The following is a 21,853-nucleotide window of genomic DNA, read 5'->3' as shown; positions in this document are numbered from 1 at the left end:
CTTCTACCCTTGCTGCAGCTGAAAGCCAGTTCTACTTGTCCATTTTGCTATGGCTCTAAAAACAGATTACTATGTTGTTGAAGCCTGCTCTTACATACCTTATCCCTTCACAATCTTCCTTCCCCTTTGTTTTTGTACAGCGAGATGTTTTTCTGCCAAAGTGTGCTACCGGTACCTGGGCACCCCAGTCCAGCAGGTTCATCAGTTGTGTGAAGCTGATTATACTGTTCACCTTTCTTGCCAGAGTGTCGTGTTGCCAAAGTCATGTCCCGCATGCGATGCTCTATAAAACAAACTGACAAACGTAGGATACTACAGAAATTTGGATCATTTGTTTAATACAAATACATTTTTTTTCACAACAATAAGCAGATATATTACTTTTGTTTCCCTTCCTTTCTGTCTTTCAGTACACATTCACCCACAAAAAAACATACATTTTGTTTCTTTTGCAAAAGAGAGGGAGTCGGACAAGTAACACAAACTTGTAGTTCCAAATATTATACACAGTAAAATACTTTCATCATAAAGATTCATCACATTATTAGAAATTGTAAATGGTTTGTCCTGGTGATGGGGAACTTACTATTTCTTCCTACACAATAAAAATAAGCACTGCTTGCAGATAAAGCAGTGTGTAAATGGCACAATTGGACTAGTCAATAATCTTTGTAATGCTAATGATAGTTAAAACCGGTATATTTAAACCAGGTTGAAATAAACTTCATAATGCTTGTAACTTAAACCAAGAGAAGAAACGTGCGCGTCCACAGATTAGGAGAATCTTGTTTAAGATTTGAGCTCTCACACCAGATTACTTCCACCTGCCTTCACTGAAGCTTTACTTAAACAGGAATGCAAATCAGGCTCTACTCAGTAATGGCAGCTTAGAGCAAGGTTCAGCCCTTGGAGGATTGTAGCCAAGATAAATTCCACTGTTGGGGTGTTTGTTTGCCTGAGATGTACAGTGGCTACACAGGTAGCTTGATACTGATCCGAATTTAATATCTCCTTTCATTATGAACTATATATGTATTTCAGAAGGTCTTTTAAAACTTTCAGGATGATGGTTTTTGCAGCTTGGAAAGCTGTCCTTTTTGTGGGAAAGAGAACTGATTGGTTGATAAGCAGCTGTCTAGCATCTGAATTCATGCACCACCATTACTCATGCAGACCTGCACCTAAGGCATGTTGGTGCGGACAGCTCCTTGCCCTCTTGAAATTCCAATTATTAGTAATACGCTATTAGAAAACCACCTTAAGCATGTGCAATTACGAGGCAGTCCTTAATACTTGTCACGGTTTCCTACAGAACTTGTAAAGTCTTCTCTGCAATAATAAACAGAAAATATTTGGGTACTCACTCATCTGATTTCAAGTGGAAACTGTTAGAATCCCAATTCTGCTGGTGTACAATTGGAAAGTTATTTTATATGAAGACTTAAAACATTAATCCAACTCATCCAGAACAACTCTGAGCAAAAATTAATACGTACTTCAGACCTATTCAGGCACTGAGAGTTTGTGTCTTGTCTAGCCAGATGGCACTTAGTCACAGCCACATTACACAAGTGATTCTAAAAGAGGAATACAATGCTCTGAGAAAAGATTCTCACTAATACTGCCATTTCCAGTGATCCCTGAGCCTTAAACCATTAAACACAGTCACAAAGGAATACCTAACAGATGAATTCCAATACAGATTAGGCCCAGCACCCTTTGCATTTGGGAGAATGTGATGATTCTCTTATTGAACTGGAGATGTTTGAACAAGTAAAGAGGAAATTTACCATTAGAAACTGCAAAGCTTCTGTAGAAGACTAGTTCATGGCAAATACAGCAAATTCCTCTTGTGAATGAACCTGTGCTTTCTTACTCTGTTTACTCTGGTTCTTTATTTGCCTGTTTGCTTTTCTTGCTTTGCTAAATACAAAACAAAAACAACAAAAAACAACCCCAAGCCTTTAAACATTATGTTTAAAATATATGTAAGTTCAAACCGTAGACTCGTCTAAGCCAACATGTAACTATTCCAAGTCTATCCTTGCTGTCCTGATGGTAAACATCACTGATATGAGAAGCAAATCACAAAATGTGTTCATTATGTATTACAGCCTGTTGGACACAGTGTTACATCTACATTCGTTTATCTATTGCACCCTTTAATGCTATCCGCACTTCATTCTTATATGAGAATGCTCAAAACATGAAATTAACAACTGAACTGTTGAATATCTAACATTTCAAGTTTACCTGTACAGAGAGAAACCAGTGGTTTATTTCTGCAGTCAGAAAGATAAAAACTAACTTCTCAGAACAGGGGAATAAGAACTAACATTCCTTTAAGACACCTACTTATATTCTTTCATGTCTACCTTTCTCAAAGGTATCACAAATCTGACAAGCTTGAAATGAAAAACACTTTCCATCTTCCCGATGTAATCCTTCCTCAGACCTTTGCTAAAAGCAATTCACTTCTATGTTTTTGCATGCATTTTTAATTTATAGTTTTGCCTCAAGATTTTGTGTATCCGATTTATGAAAAAAAAAAAAAATCAAATTCACTTTTACAAAACAAAATAAACAGCCGAGCTGCAGCTTTAAATACATTATCTATGATTTTTCTCCTTCCCGTACTAGTTTTGTTGACAGCTGCAGTTACATATCTGTAGCCTATGGAGACAAGAGTTTATAATGGCTGGAACTGCCTACTTGTAAAAAATGCAGGCATATCCAAAAGCAGTGCTACCCTTCAAATGTTTCACACACCCTCAGCTGACACAGCTGCCCAAACATTCAGGCTCCGCTGGAGTCACACAAACATCTTTTACTTCACGAGGCAGAGGGAGTGCACACTGCAGTACAGCTCTTTATCCTTCGATTCTCTTAATGCATATATCTTGCATGGTACACTTCTGAAGTGTATCTTTAGGAAGGTAAATAGTAAATACAACTTTCAGTAGTAAACAGTTGAGAGGTTTGGTTTTCTTTCCTGTAAACAAAATGGTTATAGCAGGTCTGTGTCTACTAAGCCCAGCCACCCAATCCTCATTTGTTAAAAAATAACAATAATAATCTCATCACGTTAGTTTGGCATTGTCTGTTTAACCTGTTCTCTATTGCACTTTCTACACTTCCACTTTCACTACACTTGCTGACTAGTTGAGAAACTACTTCACAAATGGTCACATTCCATACAGTAACAAGTTGCTTTGCTGGATCCATTTTCCTCATAGGGATTTGATTTTTGTGTTTTTACTCAAAAAATGCACAGTCGTTTCTACTCTCTTTCAGCATTTGTAGTGTAGAAAACACTATGCCTTATTCTGCAAGGAAGAAACAATGCTGTCTCTGTCAAACTGGCATGACCTCAGATGTCATTTCTTCAGCTGCCAGTTGAGAGTTTGTACCTGTCTGTGCTACTGGCACCACCACTGCATCCTTCATGTCTGAGCTCTGAGTGCACGAAGAGTTCTTCTCCTCCAGTTTTTTGGCGGTGTCTGGGCAGTTCTGAACAAAGATCACTCTGTTGTAGGCTTTCAGCCTGCGCCACAGCTGAACATAAACCTTACACTGCACGTACATGAAGACGAGGCCTCCCGTGAAACCAATGGCCACCACGACGAGTTTGGTCCAAAACGGCCATTCGAGGACACCTCGGAAATAAAACATCTACATTTATTACCATTGTTCAACAATGCACATCAAGTACTGAATATCAGTAAAATTTGTTGAAAAGAAGTCAGTTGCTAAGCATTCCCAAATATGAGTGGCAATTTTTGCTAAAGGGAACAGCAGCTGTTTCCCATAGCTAGAGTGACAGACAAGGCACTGCACCTGACTCCCACTTCTGATTTCTCCACAGTTTGGTCAGATAAGAAATTGAGGCACAATCACAAAAGGTGCACTATGCTTGATAGTGCCACACTAAACAAACCAAACATTTTTAGCCCCATGTGTTTACTTAACCAAGAATACAAATACCACAACTGAGAGGTTACTGAACACCTAGAAATACTATGCACATCTTCACCAACAATTATTTTTATATAATCCTAGAAACATGGCAGTGCTACAGTACCTGGGAGGCCAACATTTCTGCCCGATTCTAGATTCAGTTTGAAGCCAGGGTACAGTAAAAAACGTAGTGGAAACAACTCAATTTCCTGATCTTCTTTGCCTTCCTTTCTTTCCTGCTATTCTGTTTGTACTACCTCCAGAATTCAGCAGTGTCAGAAAGATGCAGTAAAACCTTATAGTTTTGGGTTTATCTGTTATTATTTTTCTCATTGCCTTAATCTTTATCAGATCAGTTACAGTGAATAAACAGCAATCACATTGATACTTGCAGATAAAAAAATCCAAGGATGCTGACACTAAAGAGCTAGAGACAAAAGCATTTGTACTTGGATCTGATATGAAAAATGTTAAGATGATTTGCACTGACCTACATGTGATCTCATGATTTTAACAGAATGAATTGCTGTTGCATTAAGAACAGCCTTCCGCTCATTAATTCGTGTCCCTGCATCTGCTTTTGTCAAACATTCAGTAGCATAATGTAATGGAACAGCTACTTCCATTGCACACTGCCTCACCACATTAAAGATGTGATCAGCATACTATACATGAGAGTTAGACTTCTGTACCAATGATTATTAAGCTGTCAGGCTTTGAGCAACCTGGCACACAGCAACAAAATGTTATGGAATATTGGATTCAGCCTCTACTGCCATATTGCCAACATCCACCTCTGACGCTGTGGGCTAACATAATAAAACAGGAGGTATGACTTTTGGATCAGCCTTCATGTGATACCTCTTACTTAATTAGCGTATTAACTGCATTAACTGATGGTGTTGACCAATTAATTGTTGAAATTTGCAGCAAAATGAAAGCATGCAAAGCCGATGCAAATCATTTTGTGTCTCACTAATCACATACTGTCTTTAGTTCAAATTAAGGTGAAAAAACCTATTTAGATTTGTTGAATTTGCTAACAAATCTGTATGGCAGCATATCCAGTGGTGTGTTTTTTTCCTTTCGGGAAAAACATCTTTAATAATTGCTTTTAGAAAACACCATCACCTTCCTGCTCTTAACAATGAAAACAGCATGGTTTGCATCTGTCTAAGACCTGTCAGTGGCTTATGACATTTAGAACCAGCAAGCCATAGCTGGAGAGCTGAACACAAAATACAGAAGATGAATAAACAGCTCAGCTTTCCTGTAGAGTCTGTTCCACACCGCAGCAGTAAGGACGTGCTGACTACTTCTTATGTGCTAACATTGGATACATCATCTTTTGCTTAAGCCAGAGTATAACACAGTGAATTCCACACCTCTGTATTCCAAGATTGCCACATTTTCAAAGACTTGAGCTCTATTAGAAGAGACAAAGCTCAGGTAAGCCCAGGCCAGTTTCTTCAAGCAGAGCAAATTCATTTGAAACTTGACCCCGAAGCACTGGAGCCTTATTAGTTCAAGAATATTTAAAATATATACTTCAGATTGCCATTCCACAAACCAATGACAGGTTTGCCAATTCAGAGGTTTGTGCTTTTATTTATTAGCATTTGTAGAGAGAAAAGTAAAGTTTAAATATTTTTTGAGATATACACTTGAACAAGGAATTTTAAACTTATGCAATATTAGCAATACTATTGCTATCCTGGGCTTTAAGTTCTTCCCCTCCTCAACATAGCTAACATTTCTTTTCCTCCAGTGTTCAGGGTCTTTTCCCCAGCATTTCCACCAAAACAGTAATGATGAAAGGAGGGAAAAGCAAACTGCACATCTCTCTCCTCACTCATTACAGACATTTGTCTGTAGAAATACCTTTTCTCCTCCCAGCAAGCAAGTTCGTGGGCAAAAGAGCACTCTTCACCAACACTTATTTTTGTGTGCTGTAACTAGCTCTCACGCATCTCTGTTCATTTTTTAGTGTGGAGAATCATCCACAAACATTTGGCAAACACTGAGTTCCATCCAACTTGTAAATACTTTCTGAGTCTATCAAGATTAATTAATGCAATTCTCATGCACTTTATGTAAATTCATGTCGGCTGATTTGCTGTGTAAACTCAGCTAATTCAAAGCCCATACCTTTCTCCTTTTGAACAAATGGGATGGTTGATGCTGTACTAGTACAAATTACAAAGCCACTCCTAGTCCTATCTGTCCTCAGGGTATTAGAAAGGTGGCAAACCAAGACTTTGTATTATACATTTATCTGTTACTTAGCGAGGCTTGTTACATATTTTTCTTGCATAGGTCAGAAATGCAAGCATCAGGAGTATCAAATATTTATCTAACCAGGAAGGCAAAAAGCTCCAATGTCTTTGGCCATCCTTCACAGCAAATACAACTAGATTAATCCCAGGCTGGATGGGGCTGTAAGCAGCCTGGTCTAGAGGGAGGTGACCCTGCCTATAGCAGGGGGTTGGAACTAGGTGATCTTAAAGGGCCCTTCCAACCCAAACCATTCTGTGATTCTGTGAATCAGAATCACAGTGAAATTATGTTTGAAAGAATGCAGGAATAGCTTTCAGTGCTACTTAATTCCCACAGTGTGGACCAACACAACTGGAACTCACTCTCTTGGAATTCCTTACTAGGAAGCTTGTTAGTGAAATGACTACATATATATATATACATATAAAATTCATATATATATGTGTGTGTGTGTGTGTGTGTGTGTATATATGTGTGTTTGTATATATATATTTACAGAATACAGAGGCTCGGTTAGGTAATATATTCTTATTTTGTGAACTGAACTTGCAATGAGCTGTTTGATTTTGACTCATCTCCTTGTGTAAGCTTTTCTCAATACAGGGAGATTAACTTAAGTAGAAGCAGCAGGCTAGTTAAGCCATCTCTAATGGTTACACTTAGTTGAGATCTCTCTGCAGGGGCATAACGTAAGCTTTTAACACAGATGTGTTCATTACTTCTGCATTAAAGTATTTGATGTAGCCGTGTATCTGAGGTATTGAGAACAGAATGTGACTGGTTACATAGCCACATTTCAAATCCATCCACTGCATTATCAACAAGATAGAAGAAGATGAAAGACACTTACCATTATCATTGCCTTGTTTAATTTCCTCAGCGGTTCTATCAATTAAGACATACAATGACCAGACAACACAGGTAATTGCAATTACATGGAATGTGACTGAACAAACTATTTTCCTCCTCTCGCTTGTCGTCATCTGTAGTTTTTCCCACTACAATTAAAAAATAAATAAATAAACGATAGAAAGAAAGAAAATTAGACTAGCAAAATATGGCAATAAACGAATTAGGCCATGCTGCCCTTATAGACTTAACAAATCCTTTCATTTCAGTAAAATACAGAACAGTGATGTCTGCACTGTCACCATGAAATTCATAATGAACTCATTTTCACAGGTTCGCAGGAATGAAAAATAAGGAAGAGAGTTCTGTTCTTGATCTGCTTGTGAATGACATCTCAAGTCATTTTGTTGCAGTACAGCCACAACATGTTGTTTATAGACAAGTCAAAAGCTGAACATTTATTTTAACTTTACCTGATTCACAGCTGAGAAGAATATGCAAACATTAGCTTGTAATATTCAAACCATTCTCAGATATTCTCAGTTGCTCACAATTAGAGGAACACAATGATGAAGCAGCAATCCCATAAAATAAAAACTGAAGAAATGCAGCTCCACTGAGGATTACATTCAACACACTTGAAAAGATGATCATGTGGAAACGATCTCAGTAACCTAAGTATACATTTGCATATTACAGCACTAAGTCAAGGTACATGCTTGTGAATTATGGCACTAAATTCTAGCTTAAGTTAAGGCCATCTTAAGGTGAAATAAGCAATTCTCTTCATTTGAACAATGTAACTTCTGACTTTTTTTTTTTTTAATCTTGCTTGTGAAAGCTTTTGCTATATCAGCACTGTTATAAAACAAAACCTTCCCTGCTAAAATGCTTGCCTTTGAAAACAGATAGAAGAATATGACATTTATGAGCATAATGCCTCGATTTTGATGGATGATCTTGCAGCCCTTAGCTGGAACACAGCAAATGCAAAGCGTGGTACAACAGTGCCACCCATCTCCCAGCCATGCAAATGCTCACCTGGGCTGCAGCTGGGAATACCACACATGAAGTTTTGTTCTGGGGAAGCAACAAACTTCCCAAATTGCTTACAGCCACTGTTGGAAATGGCATCCTAAGCTAAGTAGATCTTTAAGCTGAACCAAATTGGCTAATTGGATGTTCTCAGAGTCTGAACACTCGTCAAATTTCCACCGGTTACTGCTGTAGTGAAAACTCATATTTAAATATAAGTCTAAAAAATTGGAGGCGTTAAAAAGGTAATTAAAAACAGAACCTTAGGTCATGTGGTTTGTGTTAGTAGTATTCAGTAGTTAAAAAGAACGTTATCGTTACAGTCGTATCTTAACAGTGACCAGGTTACACAGCGTTTGAACTGCAGACTTTGATCATTTATGCAATGAAAAATTCAATTCTAGACTTGCATGAGGATTTCTTGCCATAGAAACAGTTGTCTTTGTCCTTAAGGAAGAAAGGATTCTACTTCAACACTTCATGTAGCTTTGGATGCTTTGTGGAAGATCGGTGAAGAAAAGAAAAGATGAAGTTCAAAGAAAAATGAACTGGTAATTAAAGTGATTCAGTCATCTCTTATACTACAGTTTTGTTCTACTGGAGGGAAAATTCTATGCTGAATTTTTTATTACCATGCATATCAGCAGCTCATTATAGCCTTTCTATTCTCTGTAATACAGTCAAAAGCCTTTGGGAGTTCATCTGAATGCAAAGTCAAATAAGTCTTTTCCATACAGAATTTGAAAGTTTAAAATGAAGAATGTTGATCTCATTAATATAAATGTAAACATTTTGTAGGTGGAAAAATTGACAACAGATTAAAAAAAAAGGGGGCGGGGGGGACAGTTTGACAGCTGGGGGAGAGCGAAACAGCAGAAATAGGATACAGCAGGCCTTATTTGCTAACATCCCATGATCACAGAATCAATAAGGTTGAAAAGACCAATAAGATAATCTAGTCCAACCAACAACCCATGCCTAGGACCCCTCTAGACCATGTTACTCATCTTCCCTTTTCTTGAACACTTCCAGTGACAGCTCCCTGTGCAGCCCATTCCAGTACCTCACCACTCTTTCTGAGAAGAAATGTTTCCTAATATCTAACCTGAAACTTCCCTGGCACAACTTGAGGCCATCACCTCTTGTCTGATTGCTGTTACATGGGAAAGAGGACACCCCCCACCTCGCTACATCCTCCTTTCAGGGAGTTGCAGACAGTGATAAGGTCTTCCCTGAGCCTCCCCCAGATAAAACAATCCCAGTTCCCTCAGCCACTCCTCATGAGACCCTCTATAGCTCCACTGTCCTTCCCTGACCATGCCCCTGGGCCACAATGTCTCTCTTGTAGTGAGGAACACAAAACTGAATGCAATACCCAAGATATGGCCACACAGCAAGTCAAGATCTTGCTTCTTCTCTGGCATCTTCTCTCACAAGAAAGTATATCTGTGTGCTTCTTATAACCATGTTACCACACCAGAAATAAGGAGGCTGGGAACAGAATGGTAGAGGCCACTGGGTGGTTACAGAGCTGGAACATCACACAGAACACCTCCTACTCTCAACTGCAGTAAAAAAGAAGGGCACAGGGAGGATCTTGCTCACTGGAATGGATGCAAGGGGGATGTGAGTACTTGGGAGCAGCTTACAGCTCCTCAGTATCTCCCAAGGCAGTGCTGCTGGTCCACCTGGCTCCAGCTGTAGTCCCAGTTGTCCTCTATTCCAGTCACTGCAGTCTGAGATCAGACAGGGAAGTCAAATTATAACATCTGTACAGTAGTCCTAGTGATCTGTGTGGTAGATGAGGTAATTTTGTTGTCTTAAACACGTACTGTAGCTTGGATGAACAGAGAATGTTGTGACTGCTGTCATTCTCTGTTGGATGAGTGATCTGCTAGCAATTTAAATGAGCAATTTGCTATTTTAGGATTTTTGCAGTAAGCTTAAATCTAACATTTAAATGTTAATGTTAGCACAGACTTGTTTGGATAAAAGCAAACACAGAGGAAGTAAAAACTGCTTGAAAGCCCGCAGCAAAGGCTTTGAAGCAACAATATACTGGACAGTAAAAGCATCAGAACCTTTTACTTGTGCTTTGTTGTCCAGGGTTCCATATATGCTAAAGCTGGATGGGTGCATCTGGCAGCAGCTATCACATCATACAGCATAGGTATGCCTCCTTAACTCCTATTAAACTAAAGCTCTATGGAACTTCCTGGCTTCCTCAATTCCCACAGCTACATGAAGTTGCATCACATTTTGACTAATAACTAAAATAAGAGTGTCAATGCAATTTCCTTGGAAGCACGTATCCTAAGGAAGCTTGCACCGTGCTCTGCAAACCACTGGAGGGCGGTGGGAGACAACACATGTGCTGCAGAAGTTCCTAACAAGCCGAAGCAAACCAAGTGTCAAGGGAAACGGGCTGTCAGAAAACCAAACCATTCCCTGCTGAGCTCTTCCCAGCCCAATCGGCACTTACAGCTGCTTCTAAAACATGACATGCAACTGAGCCCGAGTTCTGTGCTTCACTGTCAAGAAGTCTGTAATAAGCTTGTGACCTGCTGTAGATTTCTACGTTGTGTTTTGCTCCTTACCAACCATCTTACTCAGAAAAAAAAGGAAACAGTTGCTGGCTTCATAACACGCTCTTGCAATTTAAAACTGCAGTCATGAGTCCTCTGGGAGAGAGAGAGAGAAAAGATGTGAACAGCCTCATACTCAAGAAACATCTAAATCATGTGCTGTCAACCACTTCCCCTTCCTGTTACACAGCTTGAGAAAATCCCTGATGTTTGTTTTGAAGGATGCAATTTGCCACCCCACGTGACATTCATAAAACCTCAGTTAACCAATATGCAACAAATAAATAGGGATATTTTTTAATATCCTCTGAAAAATGATTGCCCAAGGGTCTGAAGATGCTGCTTCATATCCCAGAAATACCAGTACAGCCTTTCTTCTTACAGACAGAATCACATCCCACAGTTTTAGTTCTCTCCTTCATACCGAGCCTTCCACAGAGCAGTGTCAGGGTGCCCCAGTGCAGAAGTAACAGCTTTGCACCATTCACACAATGCTGTTCCTGTTCCACAGAACCGCTCTCTGCAAGCTTTGCTGCCTGTATTCCTTTTCCCATTGTCACACTGTAGACCTAACAATTTTGTGTCCTTGCGTTAGCTCCTGCTAGGGGTAACCGTCTGTCACTATTTAGCAAAAAAAATCACAATGGATGTCATGCAAACAGATTTCCTTCTGTTCTCACAGCTGAAGTCATGAAGCATTTTCTAAAGAAAGACTCTAAACCAACCTCAATCTTGAAATAATTATGCAAAACATAGGCTAATTTGTTAGGGGGCATCAGAGAAACTGCATTTTGCACACAGGTTAGGGTTACTCATAAAAGCACCTTTCTTGTCTCAAAAGAGGCCTGAAGGATCCAGGCTGTGCTTTTAAAAAAGCTCCCACAGTCTGGAGCAGCGCACAGAGCGGTAAGCTGAGCAGGGAAGATATGTCAGCAGTGTGAACATGCAGCTTAGAGTTACTTACTGTCTGTGAGGTGGGGAGGGTTCTTTGGTGGCTTGTTGCAGTCCTAATTCGCTCAGTCTCACTGCTATCAAATGACAGCTGGAGGAAAGACGCTCGATGGTAGTTTGCAGGAATGGGATTTGTGTAGTGGGTGAAAGAGGAAGAAATAACAGTAATGAAAGACTACAGGGTTCCCTACATCAGAGGAACAAAACAGCTTCATGTAGATCTGAAGTATCGATCCGAGATGAGACTTTAAGCCTTGTAATTTAAGGAAAAGCATTTTGGAGCACACTGTGCTATTTAAACAACCTGTGGTTATAGTCTGTACCTGGGGGACTGCATCTTAGAGAAGGAAAAAGTGCCTTCCCTGCATCCTGTTCCAAATGAAGTACCTGCCATGCAAACAGCACGTACCAAGTCTCCTGGCTAAAACTGAAAGGAATGGGCCATGAAACCTCCTTGTTCTGTTCCCCAAACACTTCCAGAGCGTGTTCAGAGAGGAAGAGCTCAGTGGGTTCATTAAGACACAGGAAACATGTTTGTGATCACCTTTTGTCAAAAGATGCATCCCAGAGAAGAAAATCTTCTAAGGACCAGAGTAAGAACCCCACCACTAAGCACAACAACAAAATAAATGCAAATTTTAGAAACCCCAATGTCATCTGGTACATTGTATGGCCATATCCATGCACAGCCCTACCTTGACCTAGTTAGCTCATTAGATTAAGTGCTACAAATCCTCCTCTGACAAACGTGACTCAAGTTTACATAAAATCTATTTCTGTCCCCCATGTGACACTAAACAAACCCAGCTGGAATGCAAATTAATGCCTGTGTTGAGTTTTAAACAACCGTTTAAAAAGTTTAAACCTTAGGTGCATCTCTAAAGACAAACACTTTAATTCCCTTTTACGAGCAATATGCATGCCTACACTATTGAAAGAACTACTTAATGAAAGATCTCACTTGGATACATACTTAGAGATTACCACCCACATAGAACTGGTAACACAGCTTTATCAAAATGAAGACAGTCCTATAATTTCAATGCAACTGCTAATAGGACTGGACTTGAGTGATATAATCAGTGAGCACACTTCACAAACTTATGGGATCTTTAACTACGTACGTTGTCAATTAGCAGACCCCTAAAAAGTGCAAAGTAGGGATATTAAGCAATTTGAGACGATTTCTAAAATGAAGTAGCTGTTTTTGCAGTCTAGAAGTACCATTGAGAATACTTGTCATTTACCAACCAGAAGAACTTCAGTACCTGCATCCTAATCATTCCAACACAAACTAAATGAAGAAATATCACATTTTGGCAATACAGGAGTTGCCGCACCTCAACAGACCTTTGTCATACAATATTCTGTCTCTGACAGCAGCCAACAACAGATACTTCAGAGAAATGTGTAAGAAACCCCCAAGGAACTATACCATAAACTCTCCATACCTCAAGATTCTTCCAATCTCCTATCCACAAGGAAGAAATTTACATTACTATACAGAATGTAAATGTATTCTCTGAAACGTTTACTTTCCAGTGCTCTTCTGAATGCTGAAACAACATAACTTTCTTCAATAGGGATCTACATGACCAGCCTCTGTTACTGTCACAAGCTTTTAAAATTGATTCTGTTCCTTGCGCTGTCATTTCACTGCATAAGTATAGAAATCACAGTCCAGGTTTCAAAAAAACATTAACTAACTTAGACCAAAATAAAGATCAACCTAACTACCGTGCTAAAAAACATTTTTATTAAAATTCTGATTATAATTTTGCTTCAAGGCCATTTAAAACGAGATTACAATTTCCAGCCAAAGCAGTTGAAGGTACTGCATTTTGTGGTATGTGCTCTATGGGTGAGTGAAGAATAGCTGTGACATGTCCAGTGCTGGACTCAAGACAGAGCGTGATGCAGCCAAAGCAGACCCAAGTCCTTCTTCAGTAGAGCAGCCATAGCAAACCACCTCTCAGCAGCTCATGTCAAGGTCCCTGACTCTGAACACCAAATACCATGGGCTGTCTTCACATACATGAGTGCATCTGGGTCTTAAATAGTGCAAGAAAAAGCTAACAGAGCAAGAGAGAAATAGGAAAAGAAGAGAAATTAGAGAGAAGTGCACGGCAACATGCCAGAGGTCAACATCCCATTACATGCTATTGTATGCCTCTGCAGCTTCTTTTCCAATTACTAGAAAATTCCCAGAAGAATGCATCTTCATTGTGTTCCCTAAGGCATACGCTTTTAATTTATGACCTTAAGTTTGTTAATGAGATGTCTTCACCTGAATCGCTTTTTATTCAACATTCATTACACTGCTTAATTTCCTTGGTATCTAATTGTCTAGCCTGCTGAGAAATATCTTGAAACACAGAATCACAGAATGACCTGGGTTGGAAGGGACCTCAAAGATCATGAAGCTCCAAGCCCCCTGCCTGGCAGGGCCACCAAACTTTCATGTTTACTAGATCAGGTTGCCCAGGGCCCCATCCAACCTGGCCTTGAACACCTCCAGTGATGGGACATCCACAATCTACCTGTCAGCCTGTTCCAGGACCTCACCACACTCCTAGCAAAGAACTTCCCCCTAACATCCAACCTAAATCTTCCTTCTTTCAACTTAAAACCATTTCCCCTTGTCCTGCTATTATCGGCCCTTTCAAAGAGTTTACTCCCCTCCTGATTATAGGTTCCCTTCAGGTACTGAAAGGCTGCAATCAGGTCACGCCACAGCCTTCTTTTCTCCAGGCTGAACAAGCCCAGCTCCCTCAGCCTGTCTTCACAGGGGAGGTGTCCCAGCCCCCTGATCATCTTGGTGGCCCTCCTCTGGACCCTTTCCAACAGCTCTGTCTTTCTTGTACTGAGGGCTCCATACCTGGACACAGTACTACATATGGGGCCTCACAAGATCAGAAGAGAGAGGGACAATCACCTCCCTATCCCTGCTGAAATGTGCATTTCAAAATTAGAGCTGATGAAATAAAATTGATGACAACTGAAAAGCGAAATCAACAAATACACTTTTTCTTTAGCTGTAGTTGTAAATGGCGCACAGTGTCTTCTCCAGAAGTTACAATAGAATAGTCCACCTAGAAAATATTTTCACTTGTTTGCCTTCTCTTAGTGCAAGCATGAAAATTCACGTTACTGCCTTGCACAAGAGGCACTTGGCTTTTTTTGTTTGCACAACTTACATGTGAGAACTTACATGTGACTTGAGCTACAAAACCATGTACCAAACCTCTACAGTCTAAGTCCCTTCAGCATCACATGTCACACGACGGAGAGAGCTAAGTATAGCAGTAAGCAGGGGAGGGAAGGGCACAGAGATGAGTTTGCATATGAAGGAGTCTTTTAAGGAGTACAACTGAGCTGTACATCTCTGTTTCTGTCCTTCTCTCATTTAGATCAAATAAACTTTTCATAATTCTTCCTTTCCTCTCCTACCACCCACTAAGTAAGTAGTACAAGTGGTCCTGAACAATGAGGTGGTGTTTTTTCTTGATGCTGTTTTAAGCATGTTATACCATTGTCATTTCCCAAAGTTGAGAGCAACCGACCTACACTGCAAGTAATGTGTAACTTAACCTCTTTCTTTGACTTTATCAGTCTGCTCCATTACAAAAATATGCCTTTATACCCCTGTGTACCAAAACTCAAGCACTGTTAAATTTATTTTTGTTTAAATACATCTAGTTGTACCTCATTTTTGCAACTTGGTATATACTACATACATGTATGGCTGATATGCCACTTCCCAAGATTAAAAAAAAGGAGCTGACGTGCTTCATAATCTCTAAATATGATCCGAATACTGCTCATTTCCAAACGAATAACTACAGTTACTTTTTCTACTTTAGTTTTCCCACAAGATACACTCTTTTGATCCAATTAAATAAAAATGAAATACAGGAAATCTGTGCTGAGGAAAAGCTACAGTAATTAACATAAAACTACAGTCTAGTGCTCTGGCATGCTGAGCTGAGGGAACCTATTCAGTGTGAAAGAACTCCAACAAACACCCTACATTCCAATTTTGTCACATACAAACTAGAACAGATGATTAAAGATATAAACTCCTGGAGGAGAAGGCTCTCATTTCAAGTAATTTTAATAAAATGCCACAGGAATAAAAATCAATTAACAGTACAAAATCATAAGTTTGGGGAATAAACTATGCCAATTTTTCCAAATGATCACAATTTTGATCAAGTACCATACACACAATTGCTACACTCGAGAGAATATATTTTTTGCATGCGTTCCAGCAGTAAGCATCAGCTTATGAACTAAAACTCAGTTCAGATCATTCTCGTATCATCAGTTCTCACATAAAATAAATTTGATGCAAATAACCACTGTAAAATTGTGTGGGTTACTTAAGTGAGAGACTAATAGACACATTAACCAGATCATGAATAGTAGCCTGCTCCCATTAGAGCATGAATAGCAATGGCTGTTTAAGTCAATGCCTGGGTTCATTCTGTTATTTAAACTTCATATTACATGAAATGGATGCGAAATCTTCTGATGCAAGCTGCACTTCTAAAAGAGCTCAGACCAAAGCCATTTACTGCAACTCCAGACAGCGCTGAAGAATCTGTACCTCCCAGAGCTCATGTTCATGTCTGTGTGCAAAAGTGGATGACAATAATAATACCTAGAACGGGACAATCTCCTGAATTCTCTTTATATTCGTAAATGCTACGAAGCAGCAGAAGTAGCAAACTTGGACACTAGCAGTTAATTAGAAAAGGAAACAGTTTTCATTTCATTCTCTGGTGTAAGATTTTTTTGTTGGCCAGCATCCCAACAAAGCACCACAGAAAGATGGCTTTTTGCAAGCCTAATGGTGTGCCATAATGGTTTCAAAGCATGAGGCACATGTCAGCATCTCCAGCCTTTGGGATCTGGAACAGCCGTGTAACTAAAAGCTGTGCTGAATGAAAGAAAAATAAATATAGAGATGCAAACCTAACCAAATTCTACCACCACAAGCATGGTAAAATATATCATTGTTCCTATGGCACAGTATACAAGACAATCCTAGGAACTACAGCATGTTATCTGTATACAGATAAATTAGTGGTAATGCTCCATTACACTCTCAAATATTACACATACAGTTGTCTGAACAAACTAGTTCCTTACATCCTCAAGGCATCACAGTGGGATACAAATGCTACAGATTTATTTTAACTTTAAAAGCTTTAATATACACTTTTTCCCCAAGCACACAGTTATTCACTACAGTGACGTGATAGCCAATAAGAAAGTAATAGCTTTGTGCCTTTGTGCATACTGGAGAAGTATCTGACCCTGCATATTACAAGAAATTATTTGAGGCTAGCAATGTTTTGAGATGGTTTATTCTGCGAAAGAAAACACTGAAGCAGGTTGCCTTGACGACACTGCACAGTTACACCAGAAATCAAAAGGAAATGTAGGATCTTCTGCTATGTTAATCATTGCAAAGTATTCACCAAATTGAGTTAAAAGCGAACCAATCCCACGGCAAGTCAACGCTACCTGACCTACGCAATAATAGCTATCACTTCTTATCATAAGCCTTATTAGAAAACTGATGACAAAGCCAGATGGTACATACTTCATTGCTGAGGGCAGTAAGAAGTAAACAACTTGCTCTATGGTAATGACTGCTCCAAGTTTCATTTGTTCCTAGGAGACTGCAGGTCACGTCTGGCTCTGAGGGTCTGCTCTGGAGGCAGGAGTGTTTTCTAATGGTGACCAGACTTGATTTCACAACGATGTCCCTGCAGGCTACTTCCCTTCCAGCAGTCAGCAGCACATTCCTAACTAAAAAGTGTAAATACAAACTCTCCAAGTTTTTAACTGAAAATAAATCAATTCCCTTAACATATTTTGCCCTCCCTGAATTTATCACGCATGCCACCAGATTTCTTCAAATAAAGATTTATCCACACAGCATCCAGTTCTGAATGAGTCCCTGCAGGCAGACATATTTCTTAAGATTTACTCTTAATACAGGATTGCACCAAGCACCTGGAAGGGAGCTCAATCTGCTAACATTAGCTAAGAGCTCTACAAACTAGATTTAGAGTACTGTTGGTGACACTTGCTTTGTAAAAAAGGCACCCTGTACTCTCTTAACTCAGACAAAGGAAACAGAAGCAGATGCGCCCCTGCACATAATATCTGGGTGAGAAACAGGACACGGGGACTTTCCTTTTGTCCACCTCAGCACTCAAAGCACAATTCTGATTTTCTTCTCCTGCTAATTAAAGGTAATCAACCTTTTATTGAGGAGCCCTCAGAATTACTGGTTTCTCTGTTTTAAATTTGAGCATTAACCTGCACCATGCATTGCCTGTTGGCTCAAAACCTAATTGGTTACACAGCTCCTTCTCCTGATCTGGTGGCCTTGGGGCAAACAAATATCTCTAACCTCTTATGCTAAAACGAAGTATTTGCTTTTGATCCAATAGGTAAATCAGTGCCATACCCATCAGCTGACATCTTCCTTAATCAAGGTGATTTAACTGGTTGACCACTAATCTAGGTGCTGATATGACTGCCACAGGTGGCTTCCCTCCAGGACTTACATACCCGGTTCTGGGGAGCAGTGAAACACATATCTGCAACGGAGACTTAAACTCTTGAATGCTGTATGGCAGTCAGAGCAGGCATGGAATCTTGATCACTCGTATTACAAGCTGCTGATTTTTAAAATGAATGGTACCAAGGAGGGAGAGAGCATTCCTTCCTTCTTTTCTAAGGACAGCAGGTGGGCACACGAGAAATTCCACAGAGTTCAGGGGGCAAGACCCACAGAAATGCATCTTTTATCAGATTTAGAAGTACTATTAATCAGTACACAATAAAATAAAATAAAAATACAGAATGCAAGGGGAGTAAATACTTAGAAGATACGTAGAATCATAGAATCATAGAATGGCCTGGGTTGAAAAGGACCTCAAAGTTCATACAATTTCAGCCCCCTGCCATGGGCATGGTTGTCACCCATTTGACCACGATGCCCAGAGCCACATCCAGCCTGGAATATATACATTCAAAGTAAGTTTCTCGCATTATCAGTAGATTTAGATTGGCTTTTCTTTTGTTTAATTAACAGAAACTTATCTTTGAATTCTAAAAGAACACCCTTAATCCTGAATATTTAGATGCCTTTCCAAATCAGAAATACAATGTACATTAACTGGTACGTAGTGTTTTCCTAAACAAAAATAATGACTTGTTCTTTCTTAATGATCAACAGTTACTGCATGGCAGCAACGCCATATTACTTATGCTAGATATATGTAAGGCACTATCTGTAAACCACTTCAAAGGGAAAACAAAATCATGAGAGAAAACAGACCTATCTGACATCCCACAATAATCTGTTGGGATAAGCCATCAAAGGAAAAGATCAGATACCAGACTGCCAAATTTAAATATAAAAAATATTCTGAAGAGTAACAAGACATGGTGGAAAAATCTCCATATGAAGGTATTTCTGCATTTTAAGTGCTCTAATCCATTTCTTACTCAAATATTTTGAAGCCGTTCCTGTTTCTACTTTGCTTTGAATAGCAAATGCAAGAGATAGAAAAGGCAGGTGCTACTTTATCAGGATCTCATCCTTTTTAATGAAAAAGTGATTTCCTCAGGATGAAGCTATTACCTGAGGAAGTTCAATAAGAAACTGACACAAGCTTATTGTCACTTTGTAATTCCCTGCTTGATAAATAAGGTTATTATAGACAAGAATTTCTGCACTATGCACCGCAAATCCAAAAAGTACAGCAACCATATTATTTATACAGCCATAGATAGTCACAATTGAGACCAGGAGAAATAAAAACACACACTAAGCAGTGCTTAATATTTAATCTCTAAATTGATATTCAGACAAGTAATTAGACCTCCCAAAATTTATGAAACACATGCACTGCCTGTTGATCATTACTTAAAAAGATTACATCACTGCAAAAATTCAGTAAAATGATTAACCAAAGTTGTATTTGACATCTGATGCTTTCAGGGACTCTGTAATTAGATTACTAGTCCATATAGGGACAAGGGTTTTGATTTTAATGGAGATGTATTGAATTATATTAACCTAATACACTGCACATTGTCGCCTTTGGGTGCTAACAGCCATATGGCTTGATATTCAAAAAGGATTTTGTTATAAAGCTCAAGACTTTGATTTTAAAAAATGGTTACAAAACGTTGAGGATGTATGAATAAAGATGGAAATTCACCAGCTGAGTTGAAACAGTTTTGTGCTACAGTTATTTCCTGCCTTTGTGATACTGCCAAAATGTGTAGGTATCTGAAATTTAGCTCTGTAAGTTCTTCTTTATGCAGACCAGCATCTGGAGCACTACAGAAGTATTACAATGAACGTCAAGGAGGGAAGGTTTAGATTGGATGTCAGGGAGAAGTTCTTCACAGACAGAGTAGTGAGGTGCTGGAAGAGGCTTCCCTAAGATGTTGTGGATGCCTCATCCCTGGTGTTCAAGGCCAGGTTGGAAGGCAGCCTAGTCTAGCATCAGATCTGTAGGTTGGTGGCTCTGCCTGTGGCAGGCTGGTTGGAAACTTATGATCCTTGGGGTTCCTTCCAATCCAAGACATTCTATGATCCTGTGATTAAATTTATCGGAGTGATGCAATATGCAATCAAGAACCTAACTCCACAGTTTCACCCTGTAAGTAAGGTAGGAATTAAAAATCAAAATTGGTTGGAAACACGACCCTTTATAAAATGCCACCTCAAACCGAGGTCTGTTTCCCATGGAAAAAACTACCTCTGGAGCTGGCCAGAAAGTTTCAATTTAGGGAAAACTTATTTCTTTTTCTTTTCTTTTTCTTTTTTTTTTTTTTTTTTTTTTTTTTTTCCTAATTAAATGATTTACATGGGGAACTGAATAAGCAGTTTCCTCTCAGAGCTATACCTGTGGTCTTTTGTCAGAGAAACACTGAAATGAAATGTCTTTTCAGAATGTCTCAAAGTACAAAGCCAAGTCTTGGCAAAACCTACAGCTCCGAGGAAAGCCTGGAAGTCCCAGAGTCACCTTAGTGACCTTCAGATCCTCCAGCAAAGTTTGTGGAGATCTTCAGCTTTATGAGCTGCCAGTCCCACAGCTCTGTGGTCTCTGGCAATCTTTAGGCACTATTGAGAATGCCCCACAGATGGCATTCTGGACTCCCAGGCTCCAAAAAAGCTTGCACAATGAATGAGCAAGAAACTTCAAGTTGTTTCACCAAAATTTTCCTCTTTTTGCAAAATATATACACAAATTTAACAAAACAGAGTTTTTAATGACTTTTAAAAAAGATGTTTTGTTGGAAAGTTACCAGGCAACTGTGCTCTTGTGGTAATTCTCCTTACAAAAATTCTCTTCCCCTTTAACCTGTTTTTGCTATAGCTGTTAAAATTGCATGCTTTATCGAACAGCTTCTCATAAACTGGATAGCATTTCATAAATCTGTGAAAGATGGTGATGATAGTGCATACACTTACTAAGGATCATACATTTAGTTTAACACATGAAAACTGTCATGCTTGGAAAGCGAAAAATGTAAATAACATAATCAATTTTAACTTTAAACAGTGAAAAAGTTTCCAGATTCTAGTTATAAGGCAGACTCTGCAATTAGATGCTGGTTCCATACTGTATTGAAAAATATTTTTTTTAGTAATGTGTTTGAAGGAAGTATTTTGCCATCTTTTTACTGTCAAGAGAGATAAACTACAGTACTGTCTTGAGCCGAAACAAAAATATTCTCTCTGAAAGAAGAGGTTCATCTTTGCTACTCTGGAAATCAAAACCGTACCTGAGAACCAATGATAAAGCGATGTGGCTGAAGAGCTTAATAATGTGCTTATCATCCAATTAAGAAAATACAGACTTGTAGGAATGGCAATGACATTTTAAATCAGCCAGTACTGCACTAATTTAGTCACATGCCAAAAAAAAAAAAAAATGTGGGTGGGTTGCAATGATAACACACAGTTAAAAGTGACTACTTCTGGTATCAATGGCACTTGTGATATAGAATATCAATAGTTACGCACATTTCTCTCTCCTTTTCATGTAGGATGCTGTATGTCTTATTTCCCAATTTTTAGGACACTAATTACCTAACATAATGCTTAAAACACTGCAAAAAAGATATGCTACAGGCAGGGGATTTTATACCATTAT

The 21,853-nt window shown here is 39.1% G+C and overlaps 1 protein-coding gene across 5 annotated transcripts in view; it reads right to left on the bottom strand.

Moving 5' to 3' along the window:
* Positions 1 to 321: 321 nt before the first annotated feature.
* Positions 322 to 21,853, bottom strand: part of MARCHF1 (membrane associated ring-CH-type finger 1) — a 204,377-nt gene continuing 182,845 nt past the window's right edge. For all 5 annotated transcript variants that reach the window (XM_072334317.1, XM_072334319.1, XM_072334316.1 and 2 more), the window contains 2 exons: positions 7,085 to 7,232; positions 322 to 3,656 (listed from right to left, as the gene is read on the bottom strand). In XM_072334317.1, coding sequence (XP_072190418.1) covers positions 3,355 to 3,656; positions 7,085 to 7,232 — 450 coding nt within the window. In that variant the 3' untranslated portion in view covers positions 322 to 3,354. The remainder of the gene's footprint in view (positions 3,657 to 7,084; positions 7,233 to 21,853) is intronic.

The sequence above is a fragment of the Excalfactoria chinensis genome, chromosome 4 (assembly GCF_039878825.1).
Source record: "Excalfactoria chinensis isolate bCotChi1 chromosome 4, bCotChi1.hap2, whole genome shotgun sequence".
NCBI lineage: Eukaryota > Metazoa > Chordata > Aves > Galliformes > Phasianidae > Excalfactoria > Excalfactoria chinensis.
Note: the sequence above shows the minus strand (reverse complement) of the source record. Positions and strands in the feature narration are given on the sequence as shown.